General features: G+C 44.3%; 1 protein-coding gene across 9 annotated transcripts in view; it reads left to right on the forward strand.

The window, feature by feature from the left end:
* The window catches only part of NRXN3 (neurexin 3), a 1691473-nt gene that overhangs the window by 667956 nt on the left and 1003641 nt on the right, over positions 1-19876 (forward strand). For all 9 annotated transcript variants that reach the window (XM_034643175.1, XM_034643171.1, XM_034643173.1 and 6 more), the window contains 2 exons: positions 5552-5990; positions 10000-10383. In XM_034643175.1, coding sequence (XP_034499066.1) covers positions 5552-5990; positions 10000-10383 — 823 coding nt within the window. The remainder of the gene's footprint in view (positions 1-5551; positions 5991-9999; positions 10384-19876) is intronic.

The following is a 19876-nucleotide window of genomic DNA, read 5'->3' on the forward strand; positions in this document are numbered from 1 at the left end:
GTGGGAACGGTCTCTGCCCCTTAGATTTATTCTTATGGACCTGCCATGTAACTCAAATGCCGTGAATGAGTTTAATGTACAAGGCTCATCATGGAAATTAGAAGAGTCTCTCCTTTTCCAATCAGGGCAAGTGGTCTGGATAATGGGAAGACAGCTGCATCACTGGCAGACAGTAGAAGGATTCTAAGCTTGTCAGATGGCAGGATCAGCAAGGATCAGAATGGCCAGAGAGGGCCTGGAGGGGGTTTGGATATAGATCCTGGTGAAGGGGCACCAGGAGAGGAGAGGAGAGGAAAGCGTGTTAGTCTGGGAAACATGGTGAGTAAAGATGCAGAGGCCTCCGCACTTGAGCTCAGACGGAGGCCTGAGAGGTGACTCCTGAGTGGGAATGGATGGGACATACCAGGTGTGAAGGGCTTCCCATGTCAGGATGGAGCTGGGCCTTGTTTTGTGCTTGACTAAGGGGTTTTTCTTTATGAGGAAGCATGGGCCACAGGAGAACCTAGAAACTGCCTCCCCTAGAGCATAGCCCTGCCCCAGTCAAAGAGATCTGGGTTCAAGTTCCAGTTACGCCCTCAATGGGCTGAGTGATAGTGGGCAAGGACCTGTCCCCTTTCTGTAAAATGTGGCTGGGGCTACCTATTTCACTTGCTTAACATCTGACACATCATAAATGCTCAGTAGATGGAAACTATTTTTGTTCTATTGTTCCTGCCCTATATCTTGCCCTAGTCCTGCTATCACTCCTGTGTGCCTTTGTATCAGGGATTCTGGAGGCATTGAAGTAACAGTTTTTCTGAGAGAATCTGTCTTAACTCTGAGGCTCTGTCCTCAACAGTTTTACTCACTGGGCTCCCAGGCATGAGCTAGAAGTCTGCATGGCAGTCTTTACAAGCCCGTGTGTGGGGTAGTCAGACCAGCCTGTCACTCTGTGACTGTCTCTGCCTCTCAGTCTGTGTGACATCTTCCCTCATGGGGATCCATTTCCACTTGTCTTTAATTGGTCCTTGTTGGGGCAGCTTGTCAGCCAAGGCTGCTCTCTGTCACTTGATGACACATGTATTCCTCATGCAGTCATCAGTCGGGGACTTCCCTGTAGCTGACTAGAGAACACTGTACTAGATACTAGTTTCCCTTGTAAGGGGATCTGGCAGGGGCTCTTTCCTCCACGCCCTACCCAAGGCCCAGGTACCTTTCTGTGTGGCTGTGGTGCTGGCCATGGTCCTGCCCTGGGCAGGTGGGGAAGGCAAGGATGCCAGCCATGGAGCTTGTCAGTTGAGTACCACCAGGCTACAGACCCCTGTCCTCCTGTCCCTTGCTTCTTGGTGAGAACAAGATCCCTGTCCTCCTGTCCCTTGCTTCTTGGTGGGAGATCCTCAACAGAATCTCAGGTCAGGCCCCAGTCAGCTTCTGACAGTATCCAGCACCACTGGAGACAAGGGTATGCTATTATTTCTTCCTAGGTTTGTGTACTAGTGTAGAATTTCCTGTGTTCTACCGCATCTAACATCCCTCTTGATCTTGATAACAGCCCTCAGGGAAAAGGGGAGCTCTTCCTAGAAGAGGTTTCTGAGGTACCTGTCTTTGGAAATGGGACTTGGAGATGTTACCCAGCTCTCAGTAAGAAAGGTGAGGGAACTCCAGATAAATAGACACATAATTTCCAAGCCATGGGGTAGATAGAGAGCTCACCTTCAAAGAGCTTTCGAGAGAAGTCTGGTTATCTTTGGCCAGTTTGTGGCCCTGATTCTCCTGTGTGTCTCTCTGGAAACCTGCACTGTAGTTATTCCCCTTGGGTCCCAGTCTCAGCTGTGTACCTTTCTCACAGAAGAGGCCCCCTTCACAGTACCCTGCATCCCTTTATTTTTATTTTTAAAAAAGATTTATTTATTTTATTTTATTTATTTATTTTGAGAGAAAGAGAGGGGAGCTGATTGAGCAGTGGGAGGGACAGAGGCAGAGAGAGAATCTCAAGCAGACTCCCTGCTGAGCGTGGAGCCTGATGCGGGGCTCCATCTCAGGACGCTAAGATCATAACCTGAGCCGAAATCAAGAGTCAGTCGCATAACTGACTAAGCCACCCAGGTGCCCCTATCCTGCATCCCTTTAAGAGGCTTTTTTTTCTTTCTCTCCTGCCTCCTGTAGGGATGCCTGAGTTCTTTATCCATTTATTTTTCAGTGGAACCAAGCTTCAGTTTGCCCCCCTGGGATAAGCTATTGTTATACATTAATAATTTATCTTAACAAGCAATTCTAGTCATAGGCATTTAATTGAATGCAGAGAAAGCCAAAGTTTGTTTATGACATATCCCATCCCGGGGCACAATAGTGGGGTTAGAAAGGAGAAGTTGCCAGTCATTAAACTTTGTTTCTTTCCTGGTTCACTGGAGTGATTGATTGCCTAAGGATCTTGCAGTATTTCCCCTTTTCACGTGGTCAGTCCAGTAGTGCTGAGATGAGAAATTCAGGAGGCTGAACTTGCACAGTATTCCGTGTAATGTTAAAGATGAGCTTCACAGGTGCTGCTAGTGGGACCTCACTCCAAGTAGCCACAGTGATAAAGCACGTGGACCTGAAAGCCCAACTCCCTGGGTTCAAGGCCTGCTCTGCCAGTTACCAGCTGTTATGGACTGTGAACTGTTTCTTTAACTATTCTCTACATCTGTTAATACATCTGTAAAAGGGGGCAATGATGGTAGGTGTTTCAAATGGGTGCTGTCAGCATCTGATGTGATGCTAGGCTTTGGATCCTTAGCATGATATCTGGTAGTAGGTGCTCAGTAAACATTAGTATCATTATTATTTTCAGTGTTATTATGGTTAGGCCCATGATCAGGGTCATATAGTAGGTGAGCCATTTTCAATTCTTTCTCATTAGTTATATCTTAAAAGGCCAACTGTTCTGCTCTACTCTCTCCTGGTGATGGGGAGGAGATGGGAAACAATTCTATAGCTGAATGTTAGGTATTAAATAATTTGTACTGGAATGACCCATCTATTACCTATTTATCACGGAGGTGGATTGTAAGACTTATTTTAGTATTTAAGTTTTGTTGTTTTGCTAAAAATGGAGATGATAATACAACCTTTTTTGGGGTCGTGGAAAGGATGAAATGAGACTAACAGCTACATCACCTCCCCACAAAGTAGCTGAGATTTCTGTGCCCTTGCTCTGTGCCGTTCTTAGTGCTCGACATGTATTAGCTCATTTCATCCTTGCAAAATAGTTTACTCCTGTGTTCCCATTTTCAGAAGAGAAAAGAGATCCAGATAAGTTAAATGACTCTGCCAAGGTCACACAGTTCATATGTAGTGGATGTAGGACTGGAGCCCAAATCTGGATCCTGATTTAGACTTTGAATAAGAGAATGTAAAGCACATGGCAAAGTGATTGCCATAATCAATAATGTAATGTTAGCCCCTTTCCCTTTCATTTTTTTCCTGTTCGTTGGAAAGATGTGATGTTACTTAGAGATCGGAGGACCAAGACCCATCCCAGGGCACTGCAATCAAAATTCAGGTCTAGTAACAGCAAAACCTCTTTGAAATTCTAATTTTGGGGAATATCATTAATCCCAGCTTTTACATGGATCACACCAGGTTTCAAAAATCATAATAGTTTTTTTTTTTTTTAGTGTCTTAGGGTGTTTTATTCTCCCACCAATGTATATGGAGGGCACATACAATGTGCAAAAAACACAGATCTCCTTCCCCACCAACTCCTTTTTTTAATAATAATTTTTTATTATATTATGTTAGTCACCATACAGTACATCCCTAGTTTTTGATGTAAAGTTCCATGATTCATTACATGTGTATAACACCCAGTGCACCATGCGATACATGCCCTCCTTAATACCCATCACCGGCCTATCCCATTCCCCCACCCCACTCCCCTCTAAAGTCCTCAGTTTGTTTCCCAGAGTCCATAGTCTCTCATGGTTCATTCCCCCTTCTGTTTACCCCCTCTTTCTTCTTCCCTTTCTTCTCCTACCGATCTTCCTACTTCTTATGTTCCATAAATGAGTGAAGCCATATGATAATTGTCTTTCTCTGCTTGACTTATTTCGCTTAACATCATCTCCTCCAGTCCAGTCCATGTTGCTGCAAATGTTGAGAAATCGTTCTTTTTGATGGCTGAGTAATATTCCATTATATATATGGACCACATTTTCTTAATCCGGTCATCTGTTGAAGGGCATCTCAGCTCCTTCCATGATTTAGCTATTGTGGACAATGCTGCTATGAACATTGGGGTGCATATGGCCCTTCTCTTCACTACATCTGTATCTTTGGGGTAAACACCCAGTAGTGCAATTGCTGGATCATAGGGTAGCTCAATTTTTAACTTTCTAAGGGTCTTCCACACTGTTTTCCACAGTGGCTGTACCAACTTGCATTCCCACCAACAGTGTAAGAGGGATCCCCTTTCTCCACATCCTCTCCAACATTTGTTGTTTCTTGCCTTGTCAATTTTTGCCATTCTAACTGGCGTAAGGTGGTATCTCAGTGTGGTTTTGATTTGAATTTCCCTGATGGCTAATGATTCTGAACACTTTTTCATGTGTCTGTTAGCCATTTGTATGTCTTCATTGGAAAAGTGTCTGTTCATATCTTCTGCCCATTTTTTGATTTGATTATTTGTTTCCCGTGTATTGAGTTTGAGAAGTTCTTTGTAGATCTTGGATACTAATCTTTTATCTGTAGTGTCATTTGCAAATATCTTCTCCCATTCCATGGGCTGCCTCTTAGTTCCTTCCCCACCAACTCTTAACACTTCATCATTTTCTTTCAGTAATACATGTGCATGGTGGAAAAACAAACAGACCATACTACGGGGTGTTGTGAAAAGTCAGTCTCTCTCCCATTCCTGAATATGAATCTGATAAATCCACTCCCCAGTGACAATTTCATACTTTCTTGTGTTTCCTTCCAAGGACATTTTATGCATTTATGATCATATATACGTATAACACATATGACCCGCAAAACACACACGCACACACACTTAACACAATGATAGTGTAGTGCACACATTTATGTTCCTTGCTCATTTTACTTAACAATATTTCTTGGAGAGCATCCGTGTCAAAACCAGAGCACTACCTTGTTTTTAAGGACTGCGTGATTGTCCATTGTGGGACGTGCTGGTCTGTTGCTGATGGTCATTTAGGTTGTTTCTGGTCTTTTACTAAGTATACTTCAGTAGATATCTTTGTATTTAAATATTAGTGTTTGCGCAACTCAGTTTCTCTTGATTTTTACTTGCAAGCTGGTTTCGTATAATTTCCTGACAACACAAAAAAATTGGCCAGAAGGAGACAACACAAAAGGAATAAAATAGAAATGTGGGGCCTTTTTAGGGCTTATGTGTACCCCAGAGGTCTCTTTGGACACTTTTTCAAACGCCGTGTCTCACGTTTCTCATATTGTTTCAGACATATTGTGCCCTGAAGCCTCTTCTTGGGCTTTTTTCCCGGGTAACCAGTAAGCCATGGCTGGGAGCTGTTTGCAAGGTTGATTCATATGGCACTCGTTTGGCTTTTGACAGGTTGTTTATAAGAATAATGACATCCGTCTGGAGCTGTCTCGCCTGGCCCGGATCGGGGACACCAAGATGAAAATCTATGGTGAAGTTGTATTCAAGTGTGAGAATGTGGCCACGCTGGACCCCATCAACTTCGAGACCCCAGAGGCGTACATCAGTTTGCCCAAATGGAACACCAAACGCATGGGTTCCATTTCCTTTGACTTCCGCACCACTGAGCCCAATGGCCTGATCCTCTTCACTCACGGGAAGCCCCAAGAGAGGAAGGATACACGGAGCCAGAAGAACACCAAGGTGGACTTCTTTGCTGTAGAACTCCTCGATGGCAACCTATACCTGCTGCTTGACATGGGCTCAGGCACCATCAAAGTGAAGGCCACTCAGAAGAAAGCCAACGATGGGGAATGGTACCACGTGGACATTCAGCGAGATGGCAGATCAGGTAGGAAGATGCATGACTGTGATTGAGAAGAGAGGAAAGCTGCAGCTTTTCAGTCTGTTTCCTGGCTCTCTATTTTTTTATTTTAATGTTTGCACTTGCATGCATGTTTGACTCTTTTGCTGTTCTCTTTAATGGTTGTTGTAAGATTATGGTCCTGAACAAGATATCTGTCTCGTTGACGGTTCGCGTGGTCCTCCCTCCCTTGTCACTCCCGGCACAGCCGTCTCAGTGATAGCTCCAAGGCCCTGGAGCCAAGCATGGTTTTACAAGTCACATTTCCACAGCTACCAAAGAGGCTGTCGTGTCACTGATGTGATGTTTTTTCCTCCCCCTCCTTTTCTTCTTCTTTTTCTCATCACCATGGAAACATATTGTGACATCACAGTTACTGCATTATGTGATTACTCTGTAGGATAAGCTTCACTGTGCAAGAGTTTATGCAATGCTACACCCTTCAATAATTGGCAAGAGTCATGTTGCAGGGAGAAATTATGACAAGAAGGAAAAGGCAAATTGATTTTTCCTGAAGTCATATTCAATTTAAAGCCTTCCTTTGGTGTGAGAGCCTATATTTCACTCTTTGCTCAGACCTCACTAACTCTCCCTTCCTCTTCATAACCTTTTACATTTGGTTTAAATGGCTTTGTTTGTTTCTGCAGCCGCAGATCAAACAAGCTAGCCCCAGGCAGTACATAGCTACTGTGGAATGGTAACAAAGAGAGGGAGGAAATGTGCGCTTGAGCACACACACACACACACACACACACACACACACACACACGCAAATAGAGAGTCTGGAGCTTTTAAATGCCTGGACAGTCTGCCTGGCTTTCTCTGGACCATGTGGCAGTGAAGGTCACATTCTGTGCCATCAGGAAGGACATTTCACCGGGAGTGGTAACTAGAGCATGTGGATTTCACACCTATTTCCCGATTCTGCATTTAGGCAGTGTTCGGCTCAAGAAGAAGTGTCTTGGCTGTCTTTGCTGTATTTTTAAGGATTCTCTCTCCTGGGAAACACAAAGTCTGTCATTTGGACATTTTTGTGTAGGCGCACTTGGCCACTAATAGAAAGCGATAGGTTCCCTCAGAAGGCTGCAGCCAGAAATGGCTGAGCTTTCCGGGGATGGTGTTTCTGCATAATTCCACAGCCAGAGGGATGACGGAGATGGGCAGTGTTGCCCTTAGGAGGAGCTGGATGGGTTCTGCGTAGAGGGCAGACGGGTGGCAGATTGCAGCCCTGGCTGGTTTAGTGCCCAGCAGGATGCTTTATTGATTGTCTGAAATCTAATCAGAACCAAGAGGCTTCAAATTAAATGTGCTTGTTGAGTAAGAATGAACAGTTTGTGCTTTTTTAACAGAAAAAGACACAAAAAACTATTTTCTCTGGAGGCCAAATCTTTTTCTCTCTCTTTCTAAATTTATCCATACAGTGTCAGCAGGGGCAGAGCCAGAAAGCTATCCTAAAATTATAAGGGAAACACTTCTGTTGGTTTTAGGACCATGTGTTTTGGGTCTCTGGAGTTCCATTATGGTTGATGGGTGTCAGGATTGGCTAGCCTAGACCTGACGCAGCTAAAAGGTTACCTGTGTGTGTCACAGGCAGCCTAGAGCACGGGAAATTGTTCGATGTTTACTTCTGTTTATTCCCAGTACTGAGTGCTTTTTCAAGTGAGGCAATTATTTGTTAAAACCATCAGTGGACCCATCTTTGACAAATCTGTCTGGATTTCAGAAGCCTTGAGTTTCATATCTGGGAGCTATAGCTGGCCAATAATGATACATTTGATCAAAGCCTATAATAATTTACTGAGTAAACACATCATTGTCTCCTGAACGCAGCATAACACAACATAACAAAATTTTACTATGATCTGTTAAACTTCCTTTCTTCACAAGGGTATCTTCTGGTACGTTTTTAGTTACAAACGTGTGCCAGAATGAATAGTTATGAAAACATCTGTCTATGCAAGTATGGTCCCTCCTTCCTTGCTCATCTGGAAGAATGACATGGGGAAATCATGGTGATCACTCCCTAGTTGGGGGACTGGTTCTTGAAACTTGATTAAGTGCATTCCAAACAGTTGTGGTCTCACCCTCAGAGGACGGATTTCTCAGGGTGTATTTATGGCTCCAACATTTAAATCCACTCTGCTGCTGTCCGTATTTGGCAACAGCTGCTGCTCCAGGTTGGGGATCAAGCAGCTCTGTGGGCTTGTGGGGGGTAGAGAAGCAAGCAGTGCAGGAGCAAAGGAGACACAAACCTCAGCTTGCTCATTTGTGAATTAGTGCCCCTGTTGACTCCTTCCTCGTGAGACTATTTTGAGGATCGAGTCCAGAAAAGCACATACAGTACTTAAAAGGGTGACCAGGACATAATTATTGGTATGTAGGTTTCTAAAATTTTAAAAACGAAAATGCAAAGCTGATTTCTCTAGGGGAAAACTTCGAGGACAAAGTGGGGGAAGCTCTGTTGCTGGCATAACCCGCCCTGAGGTCCATAATTGCTGGCTTTGTAATTTAGAGTGTGCTTCACACTCTTGATCTTATTTGACCTTCATGGCCCTTCAGGCTGTCCCTTTCAGAGCCCAGGGGACTGAGGCTCAGGCAGAAATGAAGGCTGCCTGACAAATGGCAAGACCAGGTATCTTGGTACCAATAAAGCACTTTAAGAATACTAAGTAAATTTAAAATTTCTGGCATGATGTTCAGATATCACCTTAATTTTACAGTTTCCTTGATTTTATAGTTTAGGAAAATGGACTGTAAAGTAGCTTGGGGACTGGCCTCGGGGCAGAAGACCATTTAGGATGAGAATCCCAGTCCCCAGTTCCCAAGCCAGGCTCTAAGTTTGCACTGTCCCGTTGAGGGGTCCACGACCCTACTGCTGCTGTACCTGGACTGCCTCTCTGATCTCATCTCTTGCTCACCCTTTGTGCCCTCCCACTCTAGCCACACTCTGACTTACCCCAGGGCCTTTGCAGGGGCCGTTCCTCCTGCCTGGCATATTATTCTTCCCCTTGGACTTGGCATGGTTGTGTCCTTTTCAACATTGTGGTTTTAGTATACCCGTCACCTGCCTGGAGAGGCCTTCACCCACTATATGTATTAAAGGAGAACCCACAGGCTGCTACCACCCATTTTACTCTGTTCCTACTACCTACCATTACCTAATTCTCTTGCTTATCGAGTCATTTGTTTAATTTCTGTCCCTCTGCTCTGGGATATCAGCGCCACAAGAGCAGAGACGTACCTGCACCTACAAGTATACCAGAGACACAGCAGGTGTGCAATACATATTTGTTAAATGAATAATCAAACATGTTCCAGTTAAAATTTCTCCAAGGCAATGCTCCAAATATTCACTGGCAGGGCTGGTAGCTAATACCAGTGTAGAGGGTATTAGTGCATGGAGGGTTCTATCCTTTTGGGCACGGCAAGTGAGTGAGGAAGACTTACGCAAGCACTTCCAGAACCCTTACTCTGTCCCAAACCCTGAGAAGCACTTTACATATATGAACTTACCTAATCATCACACCAGTCTGGGGGTGGGGACAATTATTTTCCCACTTTACAGATGAGGACATTGAGGCCCTGGCAGGTGAAATCACTTCTTCAGGGTTACATAGCTAGAACCTGGTAGAGCCGAGATTTAAACACAGGCAGCAGCTGTGCTGCCCTCACCCTGTTTGGTGTGTGACCTTCCAGCCGAGACTCTGTAGAGAAAAGATATCACGTTAGGTATTCTTTCGTTCACTGAGATGGTCCTGAATCCTCCTATCCGTGAGAGTGTCTCAGCAGCAAAGACTGGAACCAAATAGCCTAACATTTTCCTTTCTACTGTCTGGAAGCGTTTGACTCCCTTGCTTGCATTGTTCTCACCTGGCCAGCCACCATGAGTCTCTGAACCCACCTACTGGGCTCCTTTCATTTGGTTCATTGACTGGCAGCCTCACCTGTGACGCTCAGAGGGCCGTTAGCTCACTCTGTCTCCGTCCTTCCATCCCAGGTACCATATCAGTGAACAGCAGGCGCACGCCATTCACCGCCAGTGGGGAGAGCGAGATCCTGGACCTGGAGGGGGACATGTACCTGGGCGGGCTGCCGGAGAACCGTGCTGGCCTCATCCTTCCCACTGAGCTCTGGACTGCCATGCTCAACTACGGCTACGTGGGCTGCATCCGTGACCTGTTCATCGACGGGCGCAGCAAGAACATCCGGCAGCTGGCAGAGATGCAGAACGCTGCGGGCGTCAAGTCCTCCTGTTCGCGGATGAGCGCCAAGCAGTGCGACAGCTACCCATGCAAGAACAATGCTGTGTGCAAGGATGGCTGGAACCGCTTCATCTGCGACTGCACGGGCACTGGCTACTGGGGAAGGACCTGTGAAAGGGGTGAGCTGGCCCTCGTGGGTGGCATGCAAGGTCCGAGTGGGCGTGGTGTATGGCAGGTGTGTCCCGAGATAGACCTACCATGCTTTCTCTGTTTTATAGAAGCGTTTCCTTCCATTCACTGCTTTCCAGATTATACCCTTTCTGGTTCTGGATGCGTGAATTTGTTAATTAGGGTTAGATCCCAGAAAGAGAAACTTTAGAATAAATATTACCAAGATCATGATACCTTTTCAGTTAAGTATGAGACATCTTCTATCCAGAGTGGGTGAATACTTTTCTTTTGGGTTTCTGGGTGGGCTAACAAACTGGCTGTTTGATTTATTCATTTAACGCATGCATTTTGGAGCTTTCTACATGCTAGCTCTTGGATTAGGCTTTAAAAGTACACTACTGAACAAGGTAGACCCAGTCCTGTTCTCATGGAGTTGCTGTCTGGTGGAATATTTAGTCATTAAATAAACAATTACAAACATGGTGAGGTTTGTCGGAGGCAGCATGATGTATTGGTTAAGAACATGAACTCTGGAGCCAGGCTAGGTGAGAAATCTCACCCTTATGGAGTGATGTGAATTTTATCAAGATAATCAATATCTTTGAGACTTGATCAGGTACCTACCTCAGAAGGTATTGGTGAGGATTGAGTTAGTGGGTTCCCATACAATGATTGATACATGTCGGTGATAGTTATAGTCGTAGTGATTGTCATAAACATCATTAAAGGGAAAATAGAAGTTTGGGGGGGCCCTCTGTCGGGGGGCCCGGCATACTGTAGAGGTTCATAGAAAAGCTGCTGCCAGGAAGAAATATGCGATGTGAGACTTGAAACAGGAGTAGGAGTTAGCCTGGCAAAGTGGTTAGAGGAAAGCCTGTGTCTTAGACAAGAAAGACAGACTGTGCCAAGGGACAGAGGTAAGAAACCATGGCAGAGTTGGGGAACTGAATGAAGTCCAGAAGGTGCTGGAGTGTGGCATGAGGTGGGGGAAGGGCATGAGAGATGGCTGAAGAGGAGGGGAGCACACAGGCTAGGATGCTGGGAGAAGCCCCTTCCCATTCACCATGCTGCATCTTATATTTGCACTGAATTTACAATTTGGGTGAAGGGCAGATATAAAGGTAAAGAGAAGCAGCATCAAGACAAGGAGGTTCTGGTCTATAAGCTATGTCTAATTCCAGCTCGGTTTATTCTTTTATATGCCAAGCTTACAGACTTCAAGCTGGCTGTCCATAGGTTGTCAGCCTCTATTTTATTTGAAAGGATAACTTACATATTTATCAAGTGTTTGCTGAGGGCATAGCTCTAGGGTTTTAAAGATACTGCATATCCAATAGACATAGTTCCTGCTCTCAAGAAGTTTATCATTTCTTTATCTGAGGAGTTGAGATGTCTCTACAAGAAACAGTAAGAAAAGGATACAAGGTAGCAGCATGAGCACCACTGGTGGACCAGACTGGGAGGACATAGAGATTCAGGGAAGAGAAGACTTTCTTGAGGACCTGCAAGGTCTCATCCCTAAAGACCACCAGTGGCCAGAATTGTCCAGTATCAGGAGTCTGGGGATGAGGATGAATTCTGGAACAAGCCTGGAACAGGGGCTGGATAACCAGGCAAAGATGTTTTCCAGGACTGGCTTTTGTGAGGTCCACTGTATAATTAGTTAAGCGGTGTTTTAAGAGAACTGTAGATCTTTTTTTACATCTGGATCAAAAACAGCACACAGCACACTGGGGTAAAGGAGGAAGAGGCAACTTTCTTGGAGCTCATGGAATGTAAATTCAGACTTGCTGAATTTCCAAAGCTGCCAAAAGCCGAATAGGAGCTAAGATGAGGAAGCAGCCATCTGGAACACAAGTGGGCCACATGGGGCTGGTCAGTCTGTCAAGCTTCTAGACTTTTTTCAAACATCTTTGTAGGGTAGACTACCCTGGTCTTGGTTTGGGGCAATAGAAAAGGCATTTGACCTCTGGGATGAGTGAGACCGTTTTGGTGTAAGCCACACTGTTACAGGTCTTCCACCACCTATGATGTTGTGTAAGAACCAGAGATCATTTCAGACCCCTCACTTCTTCCTCTTGGGTCTCTTCCCAACTCAAGGGCCTTGGGACTGCTGAAGACAGGAGCAGTGACTGTAGCCAGCTGTGCACAATATCTCTGAGCTCACCTATTCCAAGGGCAGATCCATGGGAGTTGGTCCAAGATTTGCCAAGTACAGTGAAAGTCACTGCACCTTTTATGTTGTCACTTCTGACTAGTCATTAAGAGGCAGCTGATTGGGGATCTATGAGGGACAATTATTCCTGGGACAGTGCAGCCAAGTCATCCATTCTGGCCAACTGAGAAGGAGCGTAACAAATTTAAGACATTTGATCTATACATCGCTCAAATCCCAGACGGTGCACCTGATTGTTTTGTTCCCCTGCTAATTGTTTTCTGGTCCTGTATTGTTCCTGACACCATGTTCAGAATGAATCAGTGGAGTGTAAAAATGATAGGACTCCACTTGCTAGCAGAGAAAATAGAGTTTCCCAATGACATTGTTTTTCTTTATTGAAACTGATTTCTCAGTGGAGATGCTTTGAGTGTCTTTTATTCATTTTTTTTATACATGATGCAGACATTTATTGAAACCCTAGTGTGTTACAGGCACTGTATCAGATCCTGGAAATGCAAAACCAGACATAGCTCCTGATTTTGATAAAGGGGTGTATAGTCCTTCCAGGGAAACAAAGGGAAATGTGGGAAATGTGCTAACATGTGGTAGATGTTATGCTCTATGTTTATAGGGTAACAGTAGGGCAAACAGATGGGAGAGACCAGGCTTGTATAGGGGAGTGATGGTTAGGAAAGGGGGATTTGAGGTTTCTTGGATCTTCTTGTCTCCTATTTCTAACAAAACTATGACCCTAGAGGCACTTTTGAAGAGCGGGGAAGGCAAAATATTTGTTAACCTTCCTTATGTAAGGACCATGATCCCCTTGGGATGCAGGAATGCTGCCCCACCCCCTGTGACTCCATCAACCTGGGCACTCAGTTTACCATTTTCTCTATTTTTTTTCTATAAACATTAACTCTAAGCCTAGAAATGATCATTTGTACTACATGTGATAAGATTAAGACAATTTCTAAGACAGTGTCTCCCATCCAGCCCAAACTGTGTCCTCTACTTGGACTTTGTTGTGGGATCAGTCCCTTGATATCACTGGTCCCACAATAGGACTGGTGGGGTTAGAGAGGTATTTGTTTATATAAAACAGAGAAAGCATAGGTGGGATGTTAAAACTGGTATTCAGAGAAAAAGCAGAGCTGGGGATGGCCCAGGTCAGACACTAGATCAAAATAGCCCAAGAACCCAAGCAGAGTGAGCAAGCAGTTTGGTCTATGGGGTGACTCCCAGATCAAAGCTGTCCACCAGAGACAATGGAATAAGGCAGGGGAACTGGGAAATATATGAATATATGACAGTAAGGTTCACTTGCAGGAGTATCTTTCTCGTATAGTAAAAATGGATGACTCTTGCGTGTACCCTCACGAGAGTGCTTCTATTGCCTGTGAAGATAGCAACTCTAAATCTTGACATTTAACAATCGGCTGGATGTTGTATTTAGATTGTTTTGGGGTGATCTGATACTATTCTAAGAAGATGGAGATCTATCTTCCCATCCCAGTTGTTCAGCTCTAGCTATTTTGGTTTGTTATTCATAGTGAGTGTGGGAGACGTCTGTCTCCATGACCTAAAAAGCAAAGGCCTGTTTTAGCTGCTTAATGCTGGTCACTTTGTTTGAAATGCTTGTCTGCTGGAAGAACACCTGCCTTCCTGTGAAGCCTTATTGTATTGAGGAAACGTTCAGCTTCTCTTTCTTAAGAAGATACGATCAGTTGACGTGGAACAACCACGGCATCTTCTCCTTGTCCAGGTGGCCAAACCATTTAGTTCAGTTGGTGGGAGCGAAGCATCAATAGCCAAGACTATGGATTTGATTTGTTTGTGGACCATCAAGCTTCAGTTTGATGAGGCCACTGCAGATTCTGTCCTCTCCCTTGGGTGGCTTTTTCTGAATGTATGCCATCATTTATTTAGCAAGCAAGAACAGAGGATTCAGCACAAGTCCATTCCTATGACAAGAAAATTAACCTACAGTGCAGCACTTAGAATCAGGGTGGCCCTAGGGGTTAATGGCATGAATGTTAGAGTCAGATAGACCTGGTTTCTGTGCTGCTTCTGTCACTTATTAGCTAGGTGACCTACAACCAATTTATCTCTTAATTCTAGAAGAATTAAGCCTCAGTTTCCTTATCTATAAAATGAAGATGCTAATACTTTCTAGGTCATATTCTTTTGGTTGCAAGCTACAGAACTGACTATGGCTAACAGAGTCAAGGAAGGGGATATACTGCATGATTACCTAAAGAGGTACTGATCAGATGAAGGTCTCACTAACTACATCTTTAAAAGGGAAGCAGAACAGCTCCGGGAACCCCAAGGCACTGCAGTTGAAGTGATTCATCTCTCCTAGCTTCCAGGTTCTTGATTTTTCTATCTACATTTACATTTTCCAAAAGAAGAAACTGATTGGCCCAATTTGGTTTGTCTGTCTTTCCTTCCATCTATCAGCTCTGTCCAGGTGGGTGGTCACCTAGAATAAAGGATCACCCAGATGCACACGCATGTTTTTGTGTGCGTGTACGTGTGTGTGTGTGTGCGCACGCACATATAAATAAAATGTTACTGAACCGTTTTCTTAGTGCTCTTTCATGGCTAAGCTCAGCATACCCCAACCCATAAGGCCATATCCTGTTACAGATATCCAGCCATGTGCAGCTGCTTCTGTCTGATAAAAGAAAATATTTCCTGGGATCATGGAAATCGGATGCCTTTGAGAATATTAATTTGCACAACCAAGAGAATGTGATGAGAGGGTAAATCTGTTCTTCTCACTGGTTCCTGGGATTCCATTCATCTAATAAAAACACCAGCTGAAAACCAAGAATGCAGATATTCTGAGTTTTCTCAAGTGACTTTTGTTCCAACTGGGAAAGAGTGCAGACAGCAGCTGTTCCCCTTTCCAGCTCAGGGACTTCCTTTTCAGCCAATGCTGAATGCTGCTGTATGCTCCTGGGAAAGTGGCGGCACCTTCTGCCTGGGAAGGCCGAGATACCACCTTTAGATGAGATGGAAATGTCATCTGGGTGCCACGTGGAAATTATGGTGTCAGAAATAGTAGAGCTGGGGGCGTCTGGGTAGCGCAGTCGTTGAGCGTCTGCCTTCGGCTCAGGGCGTGATCCCGGCGTATCAGGATCGAGCCCCACGTCTGGCTCCTCCGCTGGGAGCCTGCTTCTTCCTCTCCCACTCCCCTGCTGTGTTCCCTCTCTCGCTGGCTGTCTCTCTGTCGCATAAATAAATAAAAAAATCTTTTTAAAAAAAAAAAGAAAGAAATAGTAGAGCTGGCAGGTACTGTTGATGTTTCCTGTTCCTGATCCTTGTTTCAGTAGGTGAGGAATTGGAAACATCACTTTAACTTGGAGTTAAAATTGGTTAAAATTCACAATTCCTGACTCTTACTCTGTTGCACTTTCTGTTACATTGAGCAGCCTTTCCTTCCTGTGTATCTGAAAGAGGTTAGATTATAAGGTCATTGAGGGAAAAACAATGCATTAAATATCTGTGTGGCCCCCCCACTGAGGCACTGTGCTGTACAGATACTGTGTGGTTGTTCAATGTTAGAAGGCCCCAGCCCTCTGTCCTGGGTCTCCTGTTAGTCTGCACACTCATCCATAGTCTGTCCTCACCCATTGCCATAGCATTGACGGTCATCTGTATGTCAGTGACTCTCAAATCCAGGATCTCTAGCCTCGAACTCTCTGGAATCCCAGATTTCTGTATCTAGTTGTGTACTTGAGATATCCATTTAGATTTCTGATAGGTGTCTTAATCATAACATTGAAAAACAGAAATTTTGAGTCCCTCCTCTCAATGTTAGACTTTTTTTTTTAATGTTTTTTATGTTTTTGCCATCTCAGTAAATGGCATCACATTTGTCTTTGGCATTCTCATTGATTTTTCTCCCATCTCATTAAGTCTCTCAGCAAATTCCTGTTGATTCCTTATTTAACCCCATCCTCATCTGTTCACCTCTCTCCCTCTCCATTCCCACCATCCATTACACAGACATCATCTTAGGTTGGTCTATACTGATCTCTTTTTTTGGACTAGATAGCATGTCATATGATTATGAAAAGCTCAAAATCATTTTTTGCCTTTTTTTTAGAGTATTAAAGTTAGATTATTAAAATGTTTACATGTTCAACACATTCCTGCTGTAAGTATCGTTAGTTTCAGTGGCCTTTGATTCCCCAAATTATAGGAAATAAAGCTACGATACCTCTTTGGAAATAACTTCAACATTACCATAGCAATTGCCCAAGTAGGCATCTATCTCTTCTCTCTACTAGGTGTGCTGAGCTAAATTGTGGGATGCAAATTTGTAGAAGACATGGTTTCTATTCTTCATGAACTCAAAGTCTAGTGGAAGGGATGGAGAAGTAGTCTGCAAATTGTAATGCAGTCTGCCAAGGGCAAGAATTCAGGGACTAATCATAGGGAAGAAAGATAGCAATTAGAAATCAAAATATGTTTAGCACAACATATCACTTTATAACTGGTTCTGGATCCACTGGGGTCTGCTGAGACCGACTCACTGGTGTAGGAATAGAAGAAACCTGGCTTCCAAGGTCAAATATAATAATGCCGGTCACTTTTATAGGTTCCAGTGCCACTGAAGATCTGCCCCTATTCCTCAGGGATTCGCAGGCCATTTATTTAGATATGTGACCTTGAGATTCTTACTTGGATACTCCGGCTTCGCTGTTCTGCAAAAATAAAATGAGGCAGTTGAGTTTCATGCTCTCTCAGGGCCCTTCCAATTCTAAAACTCTGCTATTCTCAAATGTCATCAGCTTGGCAGTGTCTTTCCTTATCCTGAGGAGAGGGGTAAAGGTGAGTGAAGAGCAGGATAGGAATGCAAGTCCTTGTTCTTTCCAGGCTGCAGAACTGTCTGAGTTAGGAGGCTGGGTTTAGTTATATCAGCACTGCAATGAAGTACTCTGATTCCTTCATCTATGAAAATTAATGCCTCGGTGTGCTGGGAATACTTCAGGCCCGTGATACATAAGTTTTAATTGATGGATTCATGAATAGAACCTTGGATTTCTTAAGAGCATTAGAAGGCTGTCACCTTTTCAGTCCAGTTTTTACCCCTTTTGATGGGTAATGACATGTATCAGAGAAAGGGTCTTTTTAAGAAATAGACCATTCATCAACACCAACCAGCATGCCCTCACTTTTTCTTATTTGTTGGTATTTGGGTTATTTTGGTGACTACCATAGCAGCAAGAAGATTTCTCCTCTTCTTTATCCTCTTCTTGTTTTCTGCTTATGATCCCAGGAAGTTAACCCATGTCCATGAAGCCTTCCTAAGTGTTATTCTACCAGGTTAGGGTCTGAGACACTGCTGATCACAGCTGCTCCTGTAACTTCAAAGACAGAGTCAGGAAAGAGATTCTAGCTGCTCTGGAGTCTTGAAGCTCAAGGACCTCAGAAGGACAGGCTGGGGACTTCAGACATCTTTGAAAAATCTACAGCTAGGCCTGTGGTCAGCCTGACAATGTGAGGGTCAGAACTTTGGGGCAGCACGTGACAGCTGCTTAGGACCATTTCACGCCTGCTGTGGGCTGTGGTTCTGTCAAATGCAGGGACATGGGGGCCATTTATATTGCCACTCTGTACCTTTATTACTGCCTTGGCTAAAAGCTTCTTAACTGCCAGCAGACATCTGCCCATTATGGATGCAATAAATTTAGAAGCTGCTGAATTATGAGAAACAAGTGCTTTAAAATGCACACCGATTATTATAGTCTTTTCTAGTATCTCTGGTTTTGCATGTCTTTCCCCAGGTAGGTGAATCCTTCCTTTTTCCAGTCTGGATTAACAGAAAAGGGAAGTTAAGAGATCTATTTATTAAAAGAAATTATGTGCCAGCTGTATGTTAAGTTCTTAATGTACACTGGGCCATTTAACCCTCACATCCACTCTGCGGGCTGCATGTTATGACCCTCATTTTCTGGATGAAGAAATTAAGGGCTTGATTCATTCATTCCAAAGCACCCATTGAGCACTGTGTGCCAGAGGCAGCGTTGAGCCCTGGGGATACAAAAGCATTGATTGTGTCTCTCCTCACAACCATACGAATAAATTCTGAAGGGTGGAAGGTGGGACATAAATGCAGGGAGAAAGATCATGGACAGCATCACAAACTGGGTGACACTAGAGCCGAGGCTTGGTAGAAGGGCAGGACTCTGCCAGGTAGACCAGGCAGGTAAAATTATTCCAGGCAGAGGGAACAGATAAGCAAAGGTGACTTTGGTAAATAGGAAGCTTTCCTTGTGTATCGAATCTAAAGCTTGGGAGTAGGAGACGAATTTGAGGGGACGTTTTAGAATGTGTGGCTGAAGGGGTGGCAGGGCCGGTTGTGAAGCACCTCCTTTGCTCTCCCAACAAGTGTGGACCTTATCTTACAGGAGGCGTGCCATTTTTAGCAGTGTGATAACAGCATGGCAGGTGGGAGACAGGAGCCAGCAGACCGGTGTGCATGAGTTCTCCTTGCATTTGCATTAATTCATGAATGAGAAGAGCCCTCAGTGAGGTTAGAGAAAACGGAGGTTGAGTTTTGCCGACACATCCAATAGATACATAAGGGGCAGTGTGCGTGGGACTTAATTGTACAACAGCTGAAGAGTGGCTGAGACTGGATTAGAACAAGTGTTTGGCCAGAGAAGTTACTGTTTCTTCCCTGCTCTACTCAGCCATCTCGGGTCAGTTGGAGATTCTTGGGAGGAGTGGGGAGGATGTTGCTAGGAGTCACCTACCTGTGCTGGTCCTGCTCTGAACACATGCGACTAACCCTCCGTCTGCGCTTCGGTTTCCAGGTTTCCCACTGAGAATACGCACAGTGGCTGCTTCAGTGGCATGTTGGGAGCCTAGAGTCAAAGTGTACGATGTGCTTGTGCCTACGTAGATAAGCCAACATGCCCCTTTCTGAATCTAGAGTTCAGCAATTCAAGAATGAAAACATTATCTGGCTGGTGTTTTTATCCCATGTTGTTTCTTGTGTTATAGAGATCACCTAGATACGATTTTTGTGTTTAAGCGTAAGATACAGGCTCGAACTTAAAAGTGGGAAGGAGGGTTGTGCCGGAAGGGAACGTACCAAAGCACACGCTTCTCCGTACTTCAGGCAGTTTGTACTTGGAATCAAGACATGACTCTGGTGTAATCCTAGATTTTTGAAGAATTATGTTAAAATGGTCTGTCGTAACTGTGATTATCTTGACCAAGCTCTCTGGCATAGATCTCATGAGAAAACTAATTGTAGTTTCTCTTTCTCTTGTAAAACTGGCCATATTTGAGACTAAGCCAAAAGATTGTTTTCTTAGAGATAG

Source organism: Ailuropoda melanoleuca, chromosome 14 (assembly GCF_002007445.2).
Source record: "Ailuropoda melanoleuca isolate Jingjing chromosome 14, ASM200744v2, whole genome shotgun sequence".
NCBI classification, from domain to species: domain Eukaryota; kingdom Metazoa; phylum Chordata; class Mammalia; order Carnivora; family Ursidae; genus Ailuropoda; species Ailuropoda melanoleuca.